The following is a 24,387-nucleotide window of genomic DNA, read 5'->3' on the forward strand; positions in this document are numbered from 1 at the left end:
TTATATAACAGTGCAGATTTTCTGTTGCTCATAGAAGTTTGCGTTATGGTAAAAAAAAAAAATACCAGTGGCCATCAGCTTACTGTCTACAAATTTCTGTGATGAATCAGTCAACAACACACAGTTAGTCTCCATATAGTGGTACTCTTAGTGACAATAGGATAGTTTTTATAAAAGATGATCTTTCTTTACTTCTTTCCTTTTCTTTCCTCTACATTTAGAATTCCAGTCAAGTTCATGTATTTGAAAAGAAACAACTTAGCAGAAATATATACTTCCTTGGATGAATACCTTTTTTTTTTTTTTTAAGATAAAAATCTGAATAAAGCTTCATGAATAAGATTGCTTTTATTCTTGCCAGTCTTATCTAAAATTGTTGCAGCAAATTGTTTTTCTTTTTGGACAATTTTTTATGTTTTGTCATTTCGATTCTAAGCACACAGAGCCATTTTTTCTTTGACTGTTAGCAATGTGTGCCTGCAGAACAGAAAGCCAAATGTAACCTGTGAGCATGGACAGGAGGCAGAGGAAGGTGATTCTCCTACTGCACTCTGCTTTTCTGAAATCTCAATTCAGCCTAATGCAGTTGTGGGTGTCTCATTCCTAGCAGTGTTCAAGGTATGTTTAGATGGGTCTTTGGGCAACCTGGTCTAATGCAAGGTGCCACTGTCATGAAAGGTGAGCTGGAACTAGATGATCTTAAGGGTCCCAAAACAATATATTCTGCAATTCTATGACTTTTTAACCTTTATTTCCTCTCCATAGAATATTCAATAAACGTAAATTCACTTGCACTCTTAAAAAAAAAAAAAAAAAAAGACTGAACATTGCACTTTAGTTGTATGCCTCTACTTTAAGAATTTCTGAGTGTTTCTTGTAAAAAAGTGTATGTACATTTGTATACGCAGATACTTAACCGGTTATTACATTAGATAGTTTTTTAATAGTTTTAATATATTGGAAGCCAGTACTCTCATTATAACCACAGCACTTTAAATAATCAAATGCATTTTCTTTGAACTTGAAGCAAACCGAGAACTTGCAGTTTATAATAAACCAGTTACCACTTTTAATCTGACACTGAAAACAAGAGTTCAAGATAAATATGTTACTCTTCCTATGTTGCGGTCAACCAATTGAAGTAAGTTTGAAGTCTATTTATATAATAAGATGTTTTCCTTTCTTGAGGATTTTAGTTTGCTATGTGTTTCTACAGCTTTACCTTAATATTTTGGTCCTCTTCTAGTACTACTAATTTTGGTCCTACTTCTAGTATCTACTAACTTTTGTATAAGACCCCTGACATTTTCACATCTAATAGTTCACTCCTCTGTAAAATACATGCTTACAGTAATAAAGATTCCATTTGAGATATTTTATTTGTGAAAATAACACTTTTTCTTTTTTGTTTCAAATAATATTAATCCTTCTAGGTTTTGTTAGTTCTTCAAAATAATTCAAAAATTACCTCTGCATTTAGGTTGTCGGCAAGGCTTTCAAGAAACTGGCTTTCAATTGGATTCTGCTGAGTAAGAAGTGTCAGGTAATGACTGAGTTTATCATGAGTTGTAATAATGATGCCTTCTCCGAATTTGTCAAACTGAGGCCGTCCAGCTCGACCAAATATCTGCATGACATCTAAAATTCCAAGGTCAACAAAGGAGCCTCTTTTTGCAGCATATATTTGTGTTCCCTGATTGAGGAAAAGTTAATAAAAATTAACATAAATACACACGAACATAATCCTGATGAGCTGAATACTGAAATTAGGCAAATACAGCATGATTTCAGAAGTGTACTTTAACTAATCCTTTCATAATCTTTGATATATTTAAATCTTTACTATACAAACTAGATTCCCACTAGTAAGAATCAGTTTAATGAGATATAAATAACATTTCAAGTCCATCAGACATTTCCCCTCCAGCTACCAAACCCACAATAAAGATCTTGCTATCTTTCTTTTAAGACAGAAAACCATGTGCAGAGTAATACAAGCTCTTACCTTAATAACAACAGCATGAGCAGGAAGATTGACACCCCAGGCAAGCGTAGCTGTACATACTAGCACTTTGATATGTCCGTTAGAAAACAGGTTCTCAACCAAACTTCTGTCTTGCCGCAGCATTCCTGCATGATGAATACTAAATCCATCTGGAAACAGCTCACGCAACTGCTTATTTCTGGATCTCTGTACCTAAAATAGAAAAGCATAAATATTAAATTCACTTTCAATTGCAGTATGAGAAGCAGTATATTTTAAAAAAATACAGGGAAATAAACCACTGAATATCATTCTGAGTCATATGAAAGGAAACATTTATATTAACACTGAGCTTTTTCTAAGCACCAACATGTCGCAATTTGCTATAAATGAATTTGAATAATTTTCATGCTTTCCAAACAACACACCTCATTGTTCAAAGGAATACTATTTTAAAAATACAGCTTAATGTAAACAGAGATCCAAATCTCCTGATAACCAGTATGGACACTGAAATGGACAATTCACATACCTCTTTTCCTTACAAGTCTTTCAGTGTACGAAGGCAGCTAAAACAGGCTTAAATAGCAGGCCACACAGAGGAAGGCATACCATTCACATCTCCTGCCATTGCATCTTGGCACAGAATGGATTAAGAAGCTAACAACAAGTAACCAAACTGATCACCTCCCCCTCATTTTTACCTTTCCCATATCTGGGAAGCTGGCATATCAGTTTGGAAAAATCTCACATCCTCCAGCCTCCCTCTGCATAAGATGCATGTAAGAATGTCTTCCTTACTGCTGAGTGTCAGCTTTACTATGCTTCTCCTGAATTAAAAAGGGACTCAGAGTTGAGAAAAGCTAGTATTTTTCCCCTTCATACACTAAAATCTAAAACTCAAATCATTTTAGAGCACACCTTCCAGAAGGAGCACGAAAGGAAAAAAGCACAAACACAGGAAACCCACACTACCAAAGCTCATGTCATTGTATACAACTGGGAACAACACTCTTTCTTTTCAGAAACATGGCTTTAGGCCAAAATTCAAGTATCACAAAAATACAGCACTTTTATTACAACTAAGATGACAGGAGCAAAGGAAGAATAGCCCAGATGTAAACTAGAATAAAAGACCTTCACATAAGCTTTTATAAGTTTAAATACAAGGCCACAAAGGCCACTCTCTATGCAACCTCTTTTTACCCTGGACCCTGGCTACTGGCTCCTCAGGTCTTCGTATTTCAAAGTATTGATTTGTCACAAACACCTTTTATTTTCATCCCATCTCTTTCCCAAACCACTGTCTTCCAAACCTGATCACTGCTAATTATGACACCAGAAGGGTTCCTGTAATGATGATGCTGATCTTTCTCCCTTTCTTTATTATTACTGTTAATAGAGAACTTTTCTATAGGCCACATATTTTTCTCTTTTTTCTTTTTTTTTTCCCTACCACTCTATTTTTAGCAGATTACAGTGAATTAATTCTAGACCAAATTATGATTTTTTTTTCCCCAACCTTTATATTTATTTGTACCTGATGCACAACCACTCAAACTTGACTTAAGTGATACAGACCGGGTAAAGAAAAATACAGTTTGTATTACTGGCATACTGCCAAACATGAATAATAAGTCTCTGCAAACACAGAAATAAATAGGAAGATGGGAATGCAACTATAAAAGACAACATGAAAAGAAAAATACTGTAGGAAAAACACTTTCCCTAGCTTCACGCTTCTCAACTTCTCAGTATCCAATCTTTTCTGTTTTAGGCATTATTATTTCCTATTCACTTAACGGAAATCAAACTCCTATTTTATCTGTACATTAATTATTGGCAAATATAATTAATGATACAATGCTTAAAAACTGAATTAAAAACAGAAACAGTTCATGACACATTTCCTTTATGAGACTGAGAATGGAAACAAATACATTATAATGAACACAAAGGCACCAAAGATTGCATTTATAATACATCAACAACAAATCCCACAGACGAAAGGTATGAAGAAAATTCACTTCAGAATTCATTGAAAAGCAATAAATGATTGCAACACAACAATTTAGATTGATCTTGACTACATTCAGAACTTGCTGTAAGCACTAAACAACATAGTTAACTTGAATCTTAATAAAAGCAAAATTTGTATGTGATAAAACAACTGTCAGAAATTCTACTTTTTTTGCTTGTGTCGTGGGTCTCACGCATCTATTTTGCAGATATTAAGATAACTATTTTTCAAAAAGCACAATTATTCAATACCAAAAATTATACTCCATAAATTACCTGTAGCTGAAAATCTTAAACTGGCACAATTAAAAAAATTACATACTTCTGTTTGTAACCCTAATGCTTATGTTGTCTCTCATGGAAAAAATGGGCCAATTTAGAAATAGGAAACTAGAAGAATCAAATATTTTGCTATATAAGGGAGAAAACTTTTGTTTATAGAATCATAGAGTGGTTTGGTTTGGAAGGGACCTTTAACATCATCTTGTTCCAAACCTCCTACTATAGGATGGGAAACATCCCTCCAGCCCCATCCAGCCTGGCCTTTAATGCCTCCAGGGAGGAGGCATCCACAACTTCACTAGGCAACCTGTTCTAGCGTCTTACCACACTCTCAGTAAAGAATTACTTCCTGATGTCTAGTCTAAATCTACTCTCTTCCAGTTAAAAAAAATTTCCCCTAGTTCTGTTCCTTGTCCCTCCTCAGCTTTCCCGTAGGCCCCTTTGGGTACTGGATGGCTGCTATAAGGTCCTTCCAGAGCCTTCTCTTATAATTATATGAACCACTAGAATATACCACTAGTTCAGGGAAAGGAACTTGTGAACACAGGAAAAAAAGGAAAAGGGAACATTTTGTGCGAGAGAACACACTAAGACACAGCAATGACAGTCCGACTAGAATTCAAGTACAAAATCGTGTAAAATCATGCAGTTACAGCTATACCAAATAATTGTGTTTAGAAAGAATATTTACATGCTACTAAAATTTAGTAACCTAACCTGAATATACTGATGATTTAATTAATTGTATTGACATTTTGCCCATATTCCTTAATTTGTTGCCATGTGACAGATGATGGCAGAGAGGCAGTCTAACAAAATGGCATCTGACATGGAAGTATGTATGAAGCAAAGGTGTGTCACTAAATTCTTCCACGTGGAAGAAAATCATACCCATGGGCATTCGCTGATGCTTGCTGAATGTTTATGGAGACTACTGGGTATGAGCACAGTGGATTAGTGGGTGGCGAAGGACAAGCCGCATTCTGGACAGCCATGCAGATTTTCATGAGCACAGTATGTAGGTTTTGTTCACTGCTGATGAAAATGAATGGCTAACAGTGGTGACTATGTTGAAAAAGAGATTGTGTAGCTGAGAATTCTATCAGTATTATTGTGCTCTTTGTATCTGTTGCTGTTTCCATGAAAATAAATAGGAGGCACTATTTTTAGAGTGCCCTACATATATAATAGAAATGAAATGCTAGAGTATCCCTCATCTTTCTTTATTACAGACTAAAGTGTTTTGTTTAAAATTTATATGAAATGTTACTAAGTGCCTCAGGTGTATGGAGAACTTGTTATGACCTCTGGGCAGTGGTCATCTGATTAGAATTGATTTTCCTTCCTCGCCCATATCACTCAAGAGGGCTGCAGATTTATGACCTCTGCTTATATGTGCACATGCATCTAATAAACCATGTATTAAATAAATTCCTAGTTTAGCTTGCTGCCACCCATATTTCTCCTTTAAAAGTTCTAAATTTCATGCTCATCTTGATTAAGACATTAAAAATGTCATAATTAGACATGGAGGAATGTACTTAATTTTGACAAAAAATTAGGTATATGTAGCAAACAGACACCTGAACATTTAAACAAGCCTTGGGGCATTTCACCAAAGACTTAAATCAGCAACAAAAAAGATAACTTCCTTCTTACTCTTCCTTTCCTTTACTTGTACCTGATATCCCAAAGGTGTTATCATTCCTACAGACCATGCACCATATGCTTTTTATCTGAACTATATATCTATCCTGAATAAACCATCAAGAATTAAACTTTCAATAGGCTCATAGCTTTTTTTTCTTGTTTTACCTAGAAAAAACAAAACAAAACTTTAAAAAAGGTAATAAAGTTTGATTACAAGAAGCAGCTACCAATAATTTACTTCTTAATAGGTTAAACAAAAGTTAGTATCTTCACTGATCTCAGACTGGTACACTTTTCTTGAACAAAGATTGCCATTAATTAATAAAATCAGATTTTATTTTTCTTTCTGTAGATTACTTCTTCTTCCGTTCTGCTTCTGAATTTTGAAAATATGTTTGCAACTTTGAATTCCTGTGTTTTTTTCCCCCCTAATAACACTTTTTAACAATAATGAATTTCCTTCTAGCAAAGGAAATTACACAGACTATTCTAGGATTTTTCTCACGATTGCCCTACTGCAGTAATACCTCACTCCTCTGATTGTAAGACTCAATCATCATAATTTTCCCTCTGCAGAGTTCACAATAGGGCAGCACTTGCATTTTGCTCAGAATGCACCATCATATTTGTTCACTGGTTTGAGCAATGCTGAGCATTTTATTCTCATCCTTTGTTCTTTGCATTGTCCTAGCACTCCACAAATTATGAGCCTTGTTGGCCTCATCTGCTGAGTGCTGGCACTCAACGTAGATATCACAAACACCTAAAACAAACAAAATAAGGTACTGAAGGCTGTTTCCATTAATGCTGCTACTGTGTGATGAATGTTCAGTTATTTCCAAAACAATGAATTTGTATCTTTCCTTAAGAGATCGCTGTAACTCCTTTATTGAGCTTCTACATTTCTTAAAGCTGCAAGAAGACAAAAGCCTTCTTTATTTCATTCAAATTAGTTGTAATGCTGAATATGCTCTACCTGACTTATTTAAAGAATACTGAATGCCTTTCAAAATTCATTAGATTAAAGTAAGATCCACTAAGGAAGTGAAGAGGGTCTGAGAAATGCAGAATGAAAAAACAAGTTGAAGATTCCATCTTTGGGCCTACTCCTGTCCATAAATACAAATATAATTAACAGGACGTATCTGTACATATGAGGACTGTGAGAAATGGCATTAAACATCCGCGGGTTTGCAGGCTTAGAAATTATGAAACTAGAGAGTTGGTTTTTTGTTTATTTTACACATGACAGGATATTTGTTCACTGGCTATTTTGTATTAACAGAAATAAAGCTGCAGTTTAATCTGGCAGTAGAAACCTAAGTTACATATAAAAAGCTAGTCATGAAGCTCACCTTAAAAATATACACAACAGTTTAACATGTTGGACTGAGATAGTGCTTCTGTACTGATATGCCCTCACATTACCTCCCTTGCCCTTCCCTGGGAACAACAGCATTGTTATCAACTGCCTGATCACACTGGGGCTGGTTCTTGTGAAGAACTCAAATATTACTGAGAGCTTTACTCAACAAAGAGGACTTACATGACCTAACTGATCATTTGTGGATGAATGTAGGCTGGCCGATATACCATTCTACTTAATAAGTATGCACACTCATTCTCTAAATCTCCAGTCTCTTACTGTATCTAGCTATTAACTTTGTACAGTTATCCCAATATAATATCTCTGTCTAACACTCACTATTTTACTGAGTTATAATTAGTGGGTACCCAGCAAGATAGTATTTGAAGAAGGTAATTCTAGCAAACAAATGTGAATCAGTTTGAATTTCTCCTGGAAGAGTCAATAATTTAATTGTCTCTCCCTGGAGATTTAAGTTAGGGCATTAAAGTTAGAACTGTTTAAACCTATGAGTTACTGCTCTGATCAATTTACTGAAATCATCTCAAGTTCTATAAAGTGCTCTAAAAATACCTCTGAAGGAGAAAGAGGAGAGTAGTGTGATTGCTTTGCTTAAACACATTCCTCCACCGTACATTCTATCAATGTAAAGATAATAGTTCTTCAAGTGTAATCATCAGGAACCAGGAGTTATTTTCTGAATTACAGTATTACAACTGGTTTTCTTCTGAACTTTATCTTGTGTAATGTATCCATGCAGTGATACAGTATCCTAAACTGGAAGGAACCCACAAGGATCACTGATTCCAACTCCTGTCTCCACACAGCACCAGACAAAATTCAAACCATATGGCTGAGTTGTCCCAACTCTTTTTGAACTCCAACAGCTCAGGAGCCTGTTCAATGCCCACCACTTTCTGGTGAAGGACCTTTCCCTAATCTCCAACCTGATCTTTCCCTGACACAACTTCATATGTTTCCCTTGGTCCTATCTCATTTACCAGAGAGCAGAGCTCAGCGCTGCACCTTCGCTCCCCTTGTGAAGAGCTGAAGCTGCCATGAGCCTCCCCCTCAGCTCCTCTGCTCTGAGCTGAACAAACCAAGGGACCTCGGTTGTTCCTCACACATCATGCCTCTAGCCCCTTTCCCATCTTTGCAGCCCTCCTTTGGACACTCTGTGGTCCTTCTTGTTTGATGGCACCCAGTACTGCATCCAGTGCTGGAGGTGTGGCCACACAGCGCAGAGCGGAGCAGGACAGTCCCTGTCCTTGCCTGGTAGCAGTGCTGGGTCTGGTGCACCTCAGGGTATGGTTGGCTCTCTGGGCTGCCAGGGCGCACTGCTGGCTCAGATTTGCCTCTCTTAATGCCTACCTGCACCAGAGGGAAAAAACAAATGAACATACACCAAAACCAGTCTGTCTATCTTTGTATAGATAACACACTAACTCAATTTGAATTAGAATTTTGCAACGTGGACCAATGCAACCTAATAATTCAGTTAAAACCAGACAGAGGTGCCTTACAACTATATGAATTAATGATACTCATAAAGAGCATTAAGAGTCTAAAATTAAAAAAGAATTATTCTGTGTAAACACAACTAGCAATCTGCACTAGGTTCACAAAGGAAACGTTGTTCATAGTAATCTAGCTTTAGCGCCAAAGATGAATGAAAACACAGGAAGAATATAACAACACATTTGAATCGCTGATAATATTTTTCATAGTTTGTAAAATCATAAGCACGTTTCTATTGTTTAAAGAAAACACAATACATATCATTTAAGGACATTTTTGCATTGCTTCAGTGCAAATCTAGACTTCACATTGAGCAGAAAACTATATCTAAATAATATCAAATCTTGTTAAAAAAGAAGTTAAAGTATTCCAGTTTATAAAGACATTAATGCACATCAATTAAAATGGATTTAATTTTATGACATGAATTTCAAATGCATGCAAAATGAAGTAAATCTTCATGTTCTTTCTCATCAATTCAGAGCCATACTGTTCTCCCAGAGGGGAGAAAAATTCTGAAAAATATTTATACTCTGCCCTTCAGACAAGAAGTCCTGCTGTCAAATTTGTTAACCACTTGGAGTGCACAGAGTGATCAGTCTTGGTCTGATTTGCCGATAGTAGAAGACATTTTCTGTTTCCTGATGGGAAATTAACTAGTAAGGAAGATATACAGCAATGAGAAGAATGATACAGTGAGAGTTTGATGCCATGCAAGTGCAGTATGGCAACAGACAGGATAAATTTGTACCAGTTTCAGTTCATACACTGACATCCTCTGGAGACCTAGTTAAACCTTTCGTTTCTGTGCTTAACTGTGCAGAGATTTCAATATTTCCGCTTCAATTGAAAGTTGATATTGCATTGTTTCTGTAAATGTATTTGTTATATTTGAGAAAATCTCCTTTGCTTCTCTGTAATACTCAAAACTGCCACTCTGCTGAGTGATGAAAATATTAGATGCATTTTTACTCTGAGACACCTAAAGCAGAAAGTGTTCCCAAGGTCTTTCCAGAACAGCTGCAGCTTACTTATGACTTCTCATCATTATTTTTAGTGCAAATCCTCACCAAAAGTATACATTATTACCCCTAAAAGAAAAAACAAATGCATCTGTGAACATCAAGTATATTTCTCATTTCCTAACTAAGCTATAAAAGTTCTGCCACAACTTCCCTCCTGTGCAAAGTGACGTTCAAAGACTATTGAGAAGAATGGAATTTCTCTTACAAGTTTGCAGATAATTGTAAGAGTGAAGTATGAATTAATAATCTATGCAGTTTTCAAGCAGTTTTACACTAGCATGAGCATGGTGACCATGAAAAGCTAAAATTTTATCTTAAAACAGGAAAATAACTGTTTCCTTTTAAAAGGAAAGGCACCACAGGCATTAAATGCCTTTTGATTTGGCATCGCAGCTTGCTTTTTTTCCCCCGTTCTTCTAGCTTCTAGATGGAAGAAGTAAACATAATGCCAAGCAGGACTGGTTAAGGAAAATGCAAGTCAATGAAATAAAAGTAGTACAAGTTCTTAAATTAAACACGTCAAATTGTACCCTCCATTCATTAAGTTATTTGAACCACGTAATCTCAACTTTTAGAGGAAAAAAAGATAACCAAACTAGCATATCAGCACATCTGCAGCATGTTAAAATATTTTTGCTCTGATAGATGTATCCTAGTTGATTAAAAAAATGCAAGAAAATTCATAACGTAATTAGCATCCCATAAAAAGTTAACACACATTTTTTGTTTTGCTAACAGTATACTAAACAAGTATCAGAACTGTATGTTTCATTCCTTCTATGTCCTATGTAAGAAAATTTTAAGGATTTGAAATGTAGCTCACTCTCGCCAAATATCAAATCTTGCAAAGAAAATCACTTTTGAGAAATCTTGAAAGAAAATAAAAATGTTTAGGTATTTATGTATTTCCATACTACAATGTTCACATGATCTCATCTCACAATTTGTGAGTGATAATTTATCTGGTAAAGTACTAACAGGGGAAAAAAAATCTCTTAAGAAACTAACAGATCTGTTCTTGGGCACATTGAAACCTGCTTCATCATGAATTTTTTGTGCCTTGTGCCCATGTCCTGACTTAAATGCACATTCCGTCACATTTCCATAACTTCATCTCTCTCAGAATTATCTTCATCTTACTGGTTCATATTTTTTCCTACTCCACTCTCAGGAGAAAAAGAACGTGTCTTAGAAATGACCTCCATAAGACTAATACTTATTATCAATGCTGCAGTCAGCTTATTATCACACCTTTGGCAACTATGTTGTCTCTTTTGTTAGTTTTACTCTAAATTACCAGCAAGCTTCTCTCAGAATCTCTTCAATGTCAGAGCTTAACTGTGAAGCCTGTGGGCTATTAAATATTGTTCAAAGTCAGTTTCAAAGGTAACACAAATTTTTTGCACACTTGAAAGGGCACAGAAGTAGCACCTAATAAGTGATGTAACAAAAAGGTTTATATAACTATGCTCTTTTGGCCAGCAGACCTGGGAATTTAGAGACTGATTGTCAAACAGGGACAACTATCACGCTTTTTACCAGATGAAACCAGCTGCTTTAAGAAAGGAGCAGCTCAAAGAGCTTGACTTCATAGCCAGATTCAATGCCAAATGAAGGCATATTTCCATAGACCTCTGCTAAATTATAAGATCCCTTGTGATTTTAAACTCTATCCACTGGAAGAAATAGGTTTTAATATTGTGGCCCTCTCCTCTACTTCAGCAAAACAAAGAAATGGAAACCAACCAACAGATCCAGCCTTTATAGTTCAATTATTTTATGTCAATTACCAGCTTTATGTTTCATATTTCATGAAGCCTACAAGATAATTGTTAAGTTTAAAAATCATAGAGAAGACACAATTAAGTATAATTAATTTTGACTTTGAGAAATTATACGCTACACTACCATTCTTCAAGCATGTAAAAATCACACATTGCTCAATCTTTTCAGTAAAGGAACGTTTACTGTCTTGTGCAAATAATTTTTATAATACACTTGCACCATGAAAAAGTGAAAAAGTGAAAAAGTATTGTGCCAATTCATCCATCTCCTTTGTCTGCGGTTTGCAAACTAGATTAGAAATCCTCTGTCAAAACTACTGTTAAGATTCTGTAACTCATACACCATTACTTTAAAGCAGTCTAAACAGTTTCTTCAGCAAGCTAAGTTTAAATGTTTTGCCCACACAGCAGACAGACTGTATATTAAAAAAAAATTCTCATTTATATCAAGCATACCATGGCAACTTAATTACCTAGCAGAGGGGGAGAAAGGAGATTGCTACTTTCTCAGTGCAGTGCACAGCAGTACACAAGTGACAAGAGGGTTGCTGTGCTGGTTTGCCAGTCCCTCTCCAGCCTGGATTCATTTCCATTTTTCATAATCTGTTTACCTAATGTGCATACATTAGTGCTAATAACAGTTCAAAAGAGTTAAAAACTGTACTGTAAGTTTCATTTTCTTTAATCTTTTAATTATATTAAGTTTTCTGTATAATAGCCATATTTGTTCTAATCATTACATCCTTCACATGCTTCATTTCACAGCCCTGCCTTCTTCAAGAGCAGTCCAAACTCAAAAGGCTTTGCAAAAAAATTTGAATCTGTATCTGTAATGCTCCATTTGCTGGGGGGTTAGGACTTAGAAAAAAGCAAATACTAAACAATTCCGTTAAAATTAATTTATCTGTATATTTCACTGCTTGAAGTAAGCAATAACATTTCAGAACTGAGTATCTCTATACTGTTCAATGACAGAAATAACTGGAGTTGAAATAAAAAAATATATTAAGAGGATTTTCATCCCTTACATTAAGAAAGAAAACTAGTCCCATCTATGTAAAATAACACTTCAACAAACTACAATCACTTTCAAGATATAGTAATAGCTTTGCAACATGGAGGAAGAGAAACTTCGTCTGAATCCAAAGAAGTGAACCCAATACCACAGCTTAGTTCTAAGGCAATTGTCACATTTGTGGAGTCTTGTTACACGTATTTACCATAAAATCATCACCAGGATATCAGTTTTCAGTGGTTTCAAGATGTTATTACTGACTTCAGAATTAAAATCAGATTAAAAGGAATGGAGAATCTTTGATTTGTGCAATCCCTATGGGTTTTTAATTGGATAAGCATGCCAAACATTTCTAAAGCTTTTATTATTTTGCTTGATTTTCTCATGCACTTTGAAAGCCAGCATAAAATATCATATGACATATAAAAGTAATGTAAACAATACAAAATAATAATATCAATAAATAATATAAAATATTATATTAAGTATATTATAAAGCAATTATATCATTATATCATTAAGCACCATTAGAAACTGGCTTACATGTTTAAATCTAAACTTCTGAAGCTACTCAACAGAAGTACTTCTTTTAGTTAATTTGTATTTGAGGATTTCAGGTAATTTTTAATTTTTTAATTTTTTTTTTTTCTTTTTTTGAGCTCCAAGTATGAAATGGCTAATTATCTTGATACACAAATTTTACACAGAACAGAAACCCAGAGGCTATGCTTATGCATTGCTGTTATTTTCTCTATTCCAAATGACCATTCACCAGAGGAAAACCTCTTGTACCTGTCATCTGTGATAGTATCAGACAGACTTTCTAATCTGATTTATAGAAACAGATTGATGACTTACAGTTTTTGGCACTGCCTTTTCATCTTGAGAGCAAGCTAGAAAAGATTTCCTACTCTACTACAGAACACATCACTTGAGATAACTACATAGTTCCATCATATTTGTTTAATCTGTACACCACTAAAGCTGATAAAATGGCCAGCTAATGTTGTCTGATTCGGAGAAGTGCTGCTAGAAAGTAAAGACAGCGCCCGACCATTTGAGATACACCTCCTTGCCAGCAGCTTGCTCTGGCACAGCTCAGTTTGAGATTATGACACCAATACTTAAATGCCTTCATGCAGATCTGCACAACTGAAGTAGGAGTCCCAACAATCCTCACAGTGGTCTGGCAGCAGAGGCTTGGTTGCAGAATTCCTGCAATTCCCTGCCTGCTCCATTTCTGCCCCAGGCTGAGCTCAGTCATTCTCTTGGCTGCCCAAAATGTGCTGAACCCCAGCAACGGGAATTCAGATGCAACATGCATATGTAGATATAATGTGCAGACTCCTAAAACTTGCATGATAAGTCACCATGGAAACCACTCAGGGGTCATATTCTAGATTTAGATTAATGACCAAAAATTATCCATGAGAGAATTAGACAAAATAGACCCACAAAGAATCTTACATTGCAACAAATTTCTACTGTAACCAGCTCAAGTGGCAATGCAACACTTGCAGGTGAGGCTTATCAACAATAGCTCTTATCATTCACAGTAACACAGTAACTTGGAACCAACTTGAATTTGCATTATCTGCCCTCACACTAATCTCTGCTTATTCTGATACTGAGTATGTGCTATCACTAAGAAACTGAAGAAACAATTGAAAAGTTAATGGCCCAACACGTGAAAATTAATCAGATCGTTCTATTGCTTTAAATGCCTGAATACAACAGAACCAAGGAATGTTACAGTAAAAATAAGGAATGGAGAGTTTTCATCCTTTCTATTGGTGATAGTAGCAACTTACCTGGGGGCATTATTTATCAGAAATTCATTTCCAACTCATCAGAATTCCCAAATATAACCATGCACTTCCCCATAAAATGTTACATTCCCACCATTCTTTCTTCACCAAGACAAAGCTAAGCAATTGATTCACAGACTCTGTCATAACCTTATAGGTCATAGTGCTACTTAAAAGTATGACAACAAACAATTTCTGGCAGTGTTATAAAATTGATCAGAACACTGTATAACTGAAGTTTTCCCAAACTGCTTTTGCTTAATCCCAAATGGTGGAATTCAATTCCTTATAAATCTCAATTTTTTTTTTTCCCCTAATAATAAAAAATGCAAGCAGTCATTAAGTGGTTTTTTCTTATCTGTGCAAATTTGTAAGATTATTGATTATATTTTTAGTTTGAGAGTAAAATTAATGACTTTTCTGAATGACGGATCGAGTGTCTGTAAAATGCCAAAGTTCTCTGAGAGTCCTCAGTATACAAATTCAGTCAGAGAGAAAAAAAGATTTCCACTAACACAAATATTGGAGACTGTTTCGTTTACTATCAACTATTCCAGTAATCAAAACAATTATTTTCTAACACATGTGGAAAATAAATTGTTTAAATTGCCAGATAAAATTTTTAGCTTGCTTGCTAAAACATGGATTGGTTCAAGAATTTTTATTTTCAGCAAGTTTACATTATTATGTAATAATAATGTATACTTATTAAATTATTATATATACATCATACATCTATATATTATAAATGTCTATTATACATTATGGTTACTACACATGCAACTTTTACAAGTTGTGCTTTATACTGTCACCCACTAATGTATGCAAAAAGAGAAAAGGAAGAAAAAATGGAAGGAAAGGGAGGAGTAACGTATCTTCAAAATTTCCTATGAATGTAAAGAAACAGTCCTTCAGGTCAAGCAGATTTTCCTATGTTTTTTTTTTCAGTACCACATGTGAAGTTTCCTGAAGCATTTCATTTCCTGATGTTCCTACCACTAATATGTAGACCAAGTGCACTGAAAGTACACAAGCACTGTAAGGGAGACCATTCAAAATTCATCCATCTAAGATTAGCAATGTAAATTATGACTTAGGGAAGCTATTTCTATCCATTTGTTGTATGGACAACCTCCCAGCTTAAGATGCTACAAGATGTAGGAAGTAGAATGTATTTATGTCCTCCTGCCCCACAGAGACATTGTGTTTAATCATTACTCATGAAAAAAATATTTCAAAGCAGAGAACAATTAATATTAGTACATTTATTTTTAATTTTCATTGTTCAAAATGTTCTATAGCCAAAGTCCTTTAGCTGCCATAAAATCAGCATCATGGATGTGCACTAACAAGTGCGGCCAGAAGATGGCTCTCAATACTCAGAATTAAAAACCAATCTGAAAATGAACTAACTCTGAATTTCAAATAGCTTTTCACCCACTTACTACTAATATGGTTCACCTCAAATTATTCCTACTAACTTTACTCCCAGAACAGAAAAATAATTTTTAGATATTTTACATTTGCTTTCTTCCTCAATGCCACAAACCATTCAATAAAGAATTCAAATGAAATTCTAGACTATGTGTAACAAACACCAACACATTCCTGTAGTTACACAACCCTCTCCAAAAACTAAGCTCTCTTGAGAGCTAAAATTCATACATATGTAAAACCAAATTCCTTTTTTTGAAGTTAGTTTTCTAGTATTAACTACTTCTGTGTCATGATAAAAAGTACATGAAATTTTACATTACAATATGAATTTGCATGTTGATAGCTTCTTATACAACTTGTTCACTATGCTCTAGCTATATTCTTTATATTCTTAATTAATATTTTACCTTTCTTTACAAAGGCTTATGAGAGTTGTGAGTTTTGTTGGCAACTTCCACCCATTTCCTTACTCATTTAGTATCATAAATCTCTGTGGTTTTTGGTTTTTTTTTTTCATTTATTATTTATCTTTTCCACAAGTGCAAATCTGAAATTTAAAGAAACTGGACTATGTCAGTAAGAAAAAGGTATTAATAGACTTTCAACTGAGTAAAGAATTACTTGCTTCTGCAAAAAAAAAAACAAACAAAACAAAACAAAAAAAAAACACCCCAAAAACTTAAAAAAGGAGGAATACAATGAACTTAATTATTTTTTTCTGCAAAAATGCAGATATATAACACGGAATTTGTGCCTCCTTATCATGTTAAACAGAACTGTGACATGTTGCTGTGCATGACTATGAGCATGACAGATGTTTAAAACTCACCCGAAATAGTTAGGTTTCTAGGATCAATACAAGTAGAAAACAATTCATAGAATCATAGAATACAATAAACACAGACTTTTAACAGGTAAATCATAATTGTAAGTGAGAGAGAGCAGAAGATTCATAATGAAGTCCTTTGCAGGGTTCACGCATTGTGCAAATTACGATCCTAACGCTGTGGTTGAAAATAACCTCAAGTTTCCCTCTGACTTTTCACTATGGATCAATGAATTCTTCAGACCAGTACAATACTGTGAAAGGATAGAAGTCTCTTACAATGACTGTCTTGGTTATACTCCTTAACAAGAGATGTTAGTGATTACTTCAACGAATATGCTACCTAACCAATACAAAATCTAAGAGTGTACTTGAGAATATCTACTACAAGTGTTTCAAAATTATCTGCCCAGGCACAAGAAACCAGACATGTATTTAATGCTGTGTGGCTGTAAAAACATTCTTCTGCTCTAACTATGGAATCAAGAGTCCGGAAAACCATTTCTGAACATAAGGGACATTAAGAGAATTATAATACTGGTAAGCTCATATAATTATTTTTAATTTATAAAACACCATGACACAGAATGACATTTTGTTACTGATTTTGGTTCCAGAAGCTTGCTGAAAATCCACCTCTGCCAAATATTGTCCTGTGTTTTCCTATGAAACACTGTTTGGTGTTGTATTAAGCTGTGTCCTTAGGGCTTACTACAAAGCCAACAGTCTCTTTCCCATTACCTTCAATAGGTTTTTCATTTGTACCCTTCAACTGCAAACCAATTAGGACTTATTTCAATTATTTAGCAATACTACAGTTTAAATGAAAACATGGCTATATGAATTTAAGGTCCTAAACTGTGTTCAGATTTCTGATTGCTGTCCTTGATAAACAAAAGCAGCAGAATACTTCAAAAAAGTGATCTGTAGAATCAAAGACTTTGCACTGGAATTCTTTGTTTTATTACAAAATGCATGCATATTAAAGCCAGAATACCCTCACAGACATAAAATGCGCAGTACTTTTCATCATTGATGCAACTGCCTTTGATTCCAGAGCTAACTGCTTTTCAAGTATTATTACAAAGAGACTAGAAAGGCTTTTGCAAAACTCTTGGTTTTCTAAATTCTAGACCCTAAGGGTTTGTCATCCACTGCTATGCTTTCAGTATTTTGTCAGCAGTTCTCAATATTTTAGAACTTCCAAATTTCCAAGCCAACTTACACAGTTAACTTTCTACACTGTTGATTTTTTTTTTTCCTATGTAAATAAAGATAGGGAAGAATCTGTAGCAGACCAACTACCAAAAACAGAGCTTGCAACCTTAAGCATAGAAACAATAATGACAGTTCTGCACATGGCAAATTCAAATTTAATCTCACAGTTCTCTGAATACCCATACATAGAGAATGAAAAATCCTTGCAGTAGTTAGTTAGCAGAAACCAACACAGCTTCACCAAAAACATTTTTAAGGTAATTATCCAAATAAATAACATCATTCAAGCTTTAATAGGTCCTTATTTGGAAACAAACAAACAAACAAAAAACAACAATAAAACAAAGACAAAAACCCATAATTCAAAAGAGCATTTTTATGTTTTCAAGTTTGATGTGTAACATTTATTAAGTGGAGGTCCAATTTGCCAATGAAAACTGAGCAGGAGCCAGTAAATACTGCCTAACAATCAAGATGCTGCAAACTCTTTTGGCTGCAGGCACCTAGTTGGTGTGCAGGGTAGACCATCTCTGGTCTTGCTGAACTCAGGGAATCAGCAGCTGTATATGTAACATTTTTCCCCAAGCAACAACAATTACTTTATACAGTTACATAACATTCCAAATTATTTTTCTTATCTGTACATAATTTTATGATTACACTCATCTTTACCCACACAAACTTAATATTCTTGTTCCTAGTTTGGGGAAAAGGAGGCTGAGGGGAAACCTTATTGCTCTCTTCAAATACCTGAAAGGTGATTACAGTGAGAGCGAGGTTGGCCTCTTCTCACTGGTGACAGGGACAGGATGAGGGGAAATGGCCTCATACCCAAATCATACAATTTTTTAAAAAGAAAATATTAGTAAAAGAACAATTAAAAACAGCCACTGAGAGAGAGAACTGGACTTGATCCACTGCCTTCTCATACCAAATACTGAGAGGAGAACTAAACAAAAAAAATTAAAAAGCAATTAAGCACACCTTCAGAGATTTGTGTATTCTTTTTTTTCCAAAGATTTATTACTTTTTTTTCTGTTTTTTTTTTTTTTTGTTTGTTTTTGTTTTTGTTTTTGTTTAAGCTAAATCATATGTAGTCTTTGGTTTTAGCATATCTTACATTTTATTTATGTTCTCAAAATACTGTACTCTATATGTACTCTATATTGGTGGCATTAATTTCTGCAACATTTAGTTTTATCTTCTATTTGTTTTTTAATTTATCTTAACCTTCTTTGAAAGTGAATTTCAGAAGTCAAATAAGATTCAGAAGATTCCCTGCTTGTTGGAAATCACTGTGCTAGAGAAAAACGTATTACATAAAACAGCTGATACCACTGAATAGCAACTTCAGCACTGTAAAATATAATTTTGCCTAAATTCACCAAATTCCTCTCAAAAAACCTAATTATTTAAGAAACCTGTCTTTGCTGTTAGCAGATTGTTACACCGAAAACATGACTCACTAGTTATAAAAGATCTAAACAACAGCAACAAATGATTGAAAAGATCTTAAAAAACCATACGTATACATATTCTTACTGTCTTCTTTTCAGAGATTTTTGTGAGTGTCATATGTGGGTTTGAAGGCATCCCTTTACATGTACCACGTTTGGAATTTTTGATTCATTAGCAAAAGCAGAACTAGAATTAAATTATGTCAGTGGGTGCAGAGTGACAGCAACAAGTTTTTGACAAAGCTAGAGTATAAACAAACTATATATGAATTCTAATGAAAACTGGTAGATAAAAAAGGAACTGCTTCTGTGATATGGAATGAAAATACATTACAAAAAAACTATTAGGCATATTTCACTGCTGCTGATAGAATAAAATACAACAATATTAGAAGATTTGTGAATTTCAATGCTAAAAAGAATAAAATAGCTCAATTGGAATGGACCTACAAAGCTCATCTAGTTCCAACTGCCTGACCACTTCAAAGCTGACCAAAAGTTAAAGCATGTATTACTGAAAGCATTATCTAAATGTCTCTTGAACACTGACAGGCATGAGGCTAATAAACTGACGGAATAGTTAAAAAGTTCAAACTAATTTACCAAAACTGTGATATCTGAGGGTTCTGGAAAAGGAAAATAGATGAATCAATAAGTATATATAGATAAATAATGACATCAAAGCATAATAAAATTAAACGACATTTAGTAAGCATTCTTATTTTCAATATAAATGAAATTAAGAACTGCTGTGGAATTAAGTACTTTTTTTCATCTCCTAAGAGAATATTTTTTTCCTAAATGAAAAATTGAATCAAGCATCTAAACGCATCATGGAAAAAATATATAATGTTTAATACTGTGTTCAACAGAAGGAATCTATCAATAGGTAAGTGAACAGAACTTTTCATGCAACAGGTGAATTTAATTAATTGCACTTATTCTTACCATCTCTTTATAGAGACATAGTGAGATGCAAACTACCACTGCATCATGAGAAACGGTCAAATAGGGTGTTAATGAACACACTTTTTTTGTTATCTCAGAATGGAAACTTCAGTTTCATTAAAAGAATCATTCTGAAGGGAGACTATTTATGTATATCTTACAGCATGAATAAATTCACAAGAATCCTCAGAGAGTAGAAATCCCATGGTCGGTTAAGACTGATATTGTGACAGAAAAATATCAAGTAATATCGGAATATTATTATGTTCACATACTGGATAAGAATCAACTTGGCAAATCCAGAAAGAAGAATGAGAGACCATAGGGTCTTTTACTTATTTTTAAATTAAAAAAAATTCATAATAAAAATTCTTGCCTAAACCAATCCTCAGGGATGGAAAGTGCAAGAAAACAGCCAAAGCAGAGTCAACCAAAGTCTTCAAGGGAGGACTAAGCAGGGACTAGGGCAGAAAAAATCTACACTGAATTCAATTTTGTCTCCTAATTTCTTCTGGTAGGGCTCTTTCCAAGTGACCAGATATTTCCAGTTTTTGAACCTGTTAAATCACAGAGGAAAACCTAAAGTCCCAAGAGACATTATGTATTTCTCAAATATATCTGACCTTCGTTACAGAATCACCATAGAATCCTTGAATTGTTTGTGTTGGAAGAGACCCTTAAAAATCATCTAGTCCAACTCCCCCACAGTGAACACAAACATCTGCAGCTAGATTAGGTTGCTCAGAGTTCTGTCCAGCCTGACCTTGAGTATCTCTAAGGACAGGGCATCCACTGCATCTCTGGGCAACCCATTCCAGTGCCTCACTACCCTTACAATAAAGAACATTTTTCTTACATCCCGTCTAAATCTCCATCTCCCCTTGTTCTATCACAAAAAAAACCCTGCTAAAGAGATTCTCCTTTCTTACAATCTTCCTTTAGATATTGAAAGGCCACTATCAGGTCTGCCCGGAGCCAAATTGAATAGTGGGCTGTAGAGCTGAGGAGGAAAGAGTGTTCTCATGCTGAGAACATGAAATACAAGAACATGAAAACAATCATATAAGGAGTATTATTATTTTTCTTCTTCCCAAATAGCTTTGAAAATTTGTTTTGAAATGTTTATGTACTATTAGCATATCTATTCAATATCCATATATAATTCTTAAATCAATGATTTCAAGTTGAAATAATCTTACTCAGTGAAGTTATAAGTTAATAATTACTGTGAAAACACTCAGCAACCTTTTTCGTTTTGACCTGCATTGCATGCTAAAATATCCTAGCAGCTAACTGAAGGGGACTTTCAGAGTTAAAGGATAAAAGAATATAATGTGGTTTTCTTCTTGCCAGTGCCCCCAGATATGGTTATAACTTCAGGTAAGACAAGGAGATCACAAATTAACATGAGAGATTAAGAGTGAACAGGAAAATATGAAGAAATAGAACAGAAAAGTGAACAGAAGTGAACAGAAAAATAGAATATACTCCAAAAAACTTCACTTATTTTTAAGTTACTTTTACAGTAAGATGTATATTTATGCCAAAAATAGACATACACACCTACTGACTGTGCAAACTTTTACATCTGCTACTCATCACAATCAGTAACATCAAAGCCTGACATTAAGGAACCTGTATTGGCCTAATATTATTCCCACATACCAGAATGAAAAATAAAACACAGGGTTTTTAATATGATATGTGTAACTTCAGTTTCTACATTTACAAGCACAAATAAAGAAGACACTTTGAAAATGCATTTACCTTAAAATTTCTATTGACTGAACTAAAATACTACATTACCTTGTGGGGGACTGTGGCAGATTTAATTTAAGGAAAGCAGCTTAATCAGAACATAAATATGACAACAGTTTCAAATGATCTTATTAAGCGCATTTAGAATTTAATAGGAAATTTTGTCAACAATGAAAGGGGATGCTACAGGCAACACATTATCCTGCAGTTTATCAAAGCATTTCCATGGAGGATTAGTAAGAAAAAGCATTAAATCTTACACTTACAGTGATTAAATCCATTGCTGATTTTAACCTGAAAAACTCGAAAACTGCTCAAAAGTTCTATACAAAAGCATGTAACATCTTTTTGTACTTCCCCAAACAAACACATCAGTACCTCTGACAGATGTATTCACAACCTCACAGATCATTCTAGAAAAAGATTTGCTATCTCATACTGCTTCTAGGGCTCTGCTAAAAACACAGCACAGTTTCTGGAAGTAGAACAAATATTCACGAGACAGATTTCGAGCTATAAACAGGCTAAAGTCAATCTTTGTTGCATATCAAGCTTATGATGGTTAAAATAGATATATGATCAAGCTAAGAGATTAGGGAGGGAAAAAAGTCCATTTTATCTCTCACAGGATATCTGCAGGTTTATGTGGTACCTCAGAGTCGCAGTTATCAGAGCTTGAAAGACAAGGCAACAACTCTGAAATACTTATCTGATCCAAAAATTAGACTGATTTTCAGAGAGACTAAGCATTTAAATTTGATAACAGAATTTAGTCTACACCACATATTTAATACTTTCTGATTCATAATAGAAAGTGTAGAAAATTGCAGTACATTGCATAGGAGTTTATGCATTACAGTGCATAGGAGATTTTCACAAAGTGTGGAAAGCTTTTGTATTAGGAAAGAATAAAATTGATAAACTAAATGAACACTTAACAATCCTAGCGTTACATATACTCCACTGTAAATTCTTGAAAAAACCAATGCATCTGGAATGTCAAAGGTTTGTTTTCTTGCTCTAATAGACCAGTCACACATTCTACCTGAACTGAGCAGCTCTTAAACTTGATAAATAGAGGAAATATATAAACATAAAAGCTTGCATGTGCTCTCAAGGCAACAGTATTTTTGCATGTTATTATTTTCCACACAAAACAAGCAAAATGACCTCAAAGATTCAATGAAAAGCTACAATTTTGTATTGGTTGTATTTGTAGGGGTAATCTGCCTTTTATACTCTCAGACACAGCCTTGCTGTAGAACTCTGAAGCTTAACAAAATAGATTAAAGACTTAATTTAGTTGACAAATAAAAAAAAACCTCACAACTTCTGCATGAGAAGACTTAAATTTATCATTTAAAAGTCAAAACATGAGCCAGTGGGAATTGAAGCTGGATAAATTCCAGCTGCAGATAAGCATGAGAGAAAAAATTTAGTAATAGAAGAGGGAATTTTCCATTGCTGTAGATGCTAAACCGAGTACAGATGGCTCTACAGAAACTGCAATACAGATGCAGAGAAGGAATTTAGTGAGGTCTTATGCAAGAGTTTAGACTGGACAATCATTGGGGATTTCTAACTGTACACTCCACTAAAATTGAATCATTTCATTCTAATAAAACATAAACCATGCGAATCACCTGATAATTTACTCCAAGTACTTAAAATATGTATAGATACAAAACTTGATGCCTCAGATATATCAAGAGAAGATGAAGCAACATTTCACTTGTAGTACATTTTCTTTGGTAAAGACCATGTGTATAGGAAGTAACTTACAGTCTGCTAAACAGATTGATTAACATCAATCCTGATTACCATCCAATTACTGTAACTATGTGATTTTTTGGCTATGGTGGTTCTTTAGTACCTGAGCCAGTTATCTGCAGTCCTCCTATCTGCTGATAAAAAAAATTCTGAATCTTAACGTTTGTACAATATTGGTTTTACAGAACAGCAAAATAGCAGCTTTAAAGAACAAAGATCCTTTTTATCGGATAATTCATATCTACTCAGAATGCCAAATACAGAAAAAGGCACTTAATTTTGAGCTAGTTTCATAAAAAAATACAAATTAATGTTTAAAACTGATGAAAAAATATATTTTGGAACACAATAACACAAGAAATTAGCATGAAGTGTGTATGTTCTGTTTAAAAAGGAAGAAAGGAACCCTCTTTGAAAATCAAGAAAGAATATTTTCTTCATGCAGCATTTTTCATTGAATATATAAGATTTCAATTTAGATAACAAATTTCTTACAAATATACAAGTAGGAATGCATCTATG

General features: G+C 34.3%; 1 protein-coding gene across 3 annotated transcripts in view; it reads right to left on the reverse strand.

Moving 5' to 3' along the window:
* The window catches only part of ASCC3 (activating signal cointegrator 1 complex subunit 3), a 257,468-nt gene that overhangs the window by 95,604 nt on the left and 137,477 nt on the right, over window positions 1-24,387 (reverse strand). For all 3 annotated transcript variants that reach the window (XM_052685015.1, XM_052685110.1, XM_052685166.1), the window contains exons 15-16: window positions 2,006-2,197; window positions 1,469-1,693 (exon numbers count right to left, since the gene is read on the reverse strand). In XM_052685015.1, coding sequence (XP_052540975.1) covers window positions 1,469-1,693; window positions 2,006-2,197 — 417 coding nt within the window. The remainder of the gene's footprint in view (window positions 1-1,468; window positions 1,694-2,005; window positions 2,198-24,387) is intronic.

This window comes from Tympanuchus pallidicinctus, unplaced genomic scaffold (genome assembly GCF_026119805.1).
Source record: "Tympanuchus pallidicinctus isolate F22 unplaced genomic scaffold, pur_lepc_1.0 scaffold1, whole genome shotgun sequence".
Taxonomy (NCBI): domain Eukaryota; kingdom Metazoa; phylum Chordata; class Aves; order Galliformes; family Phasianidae; genus Tympanuchus; species Tympanuchus pallidicinctus.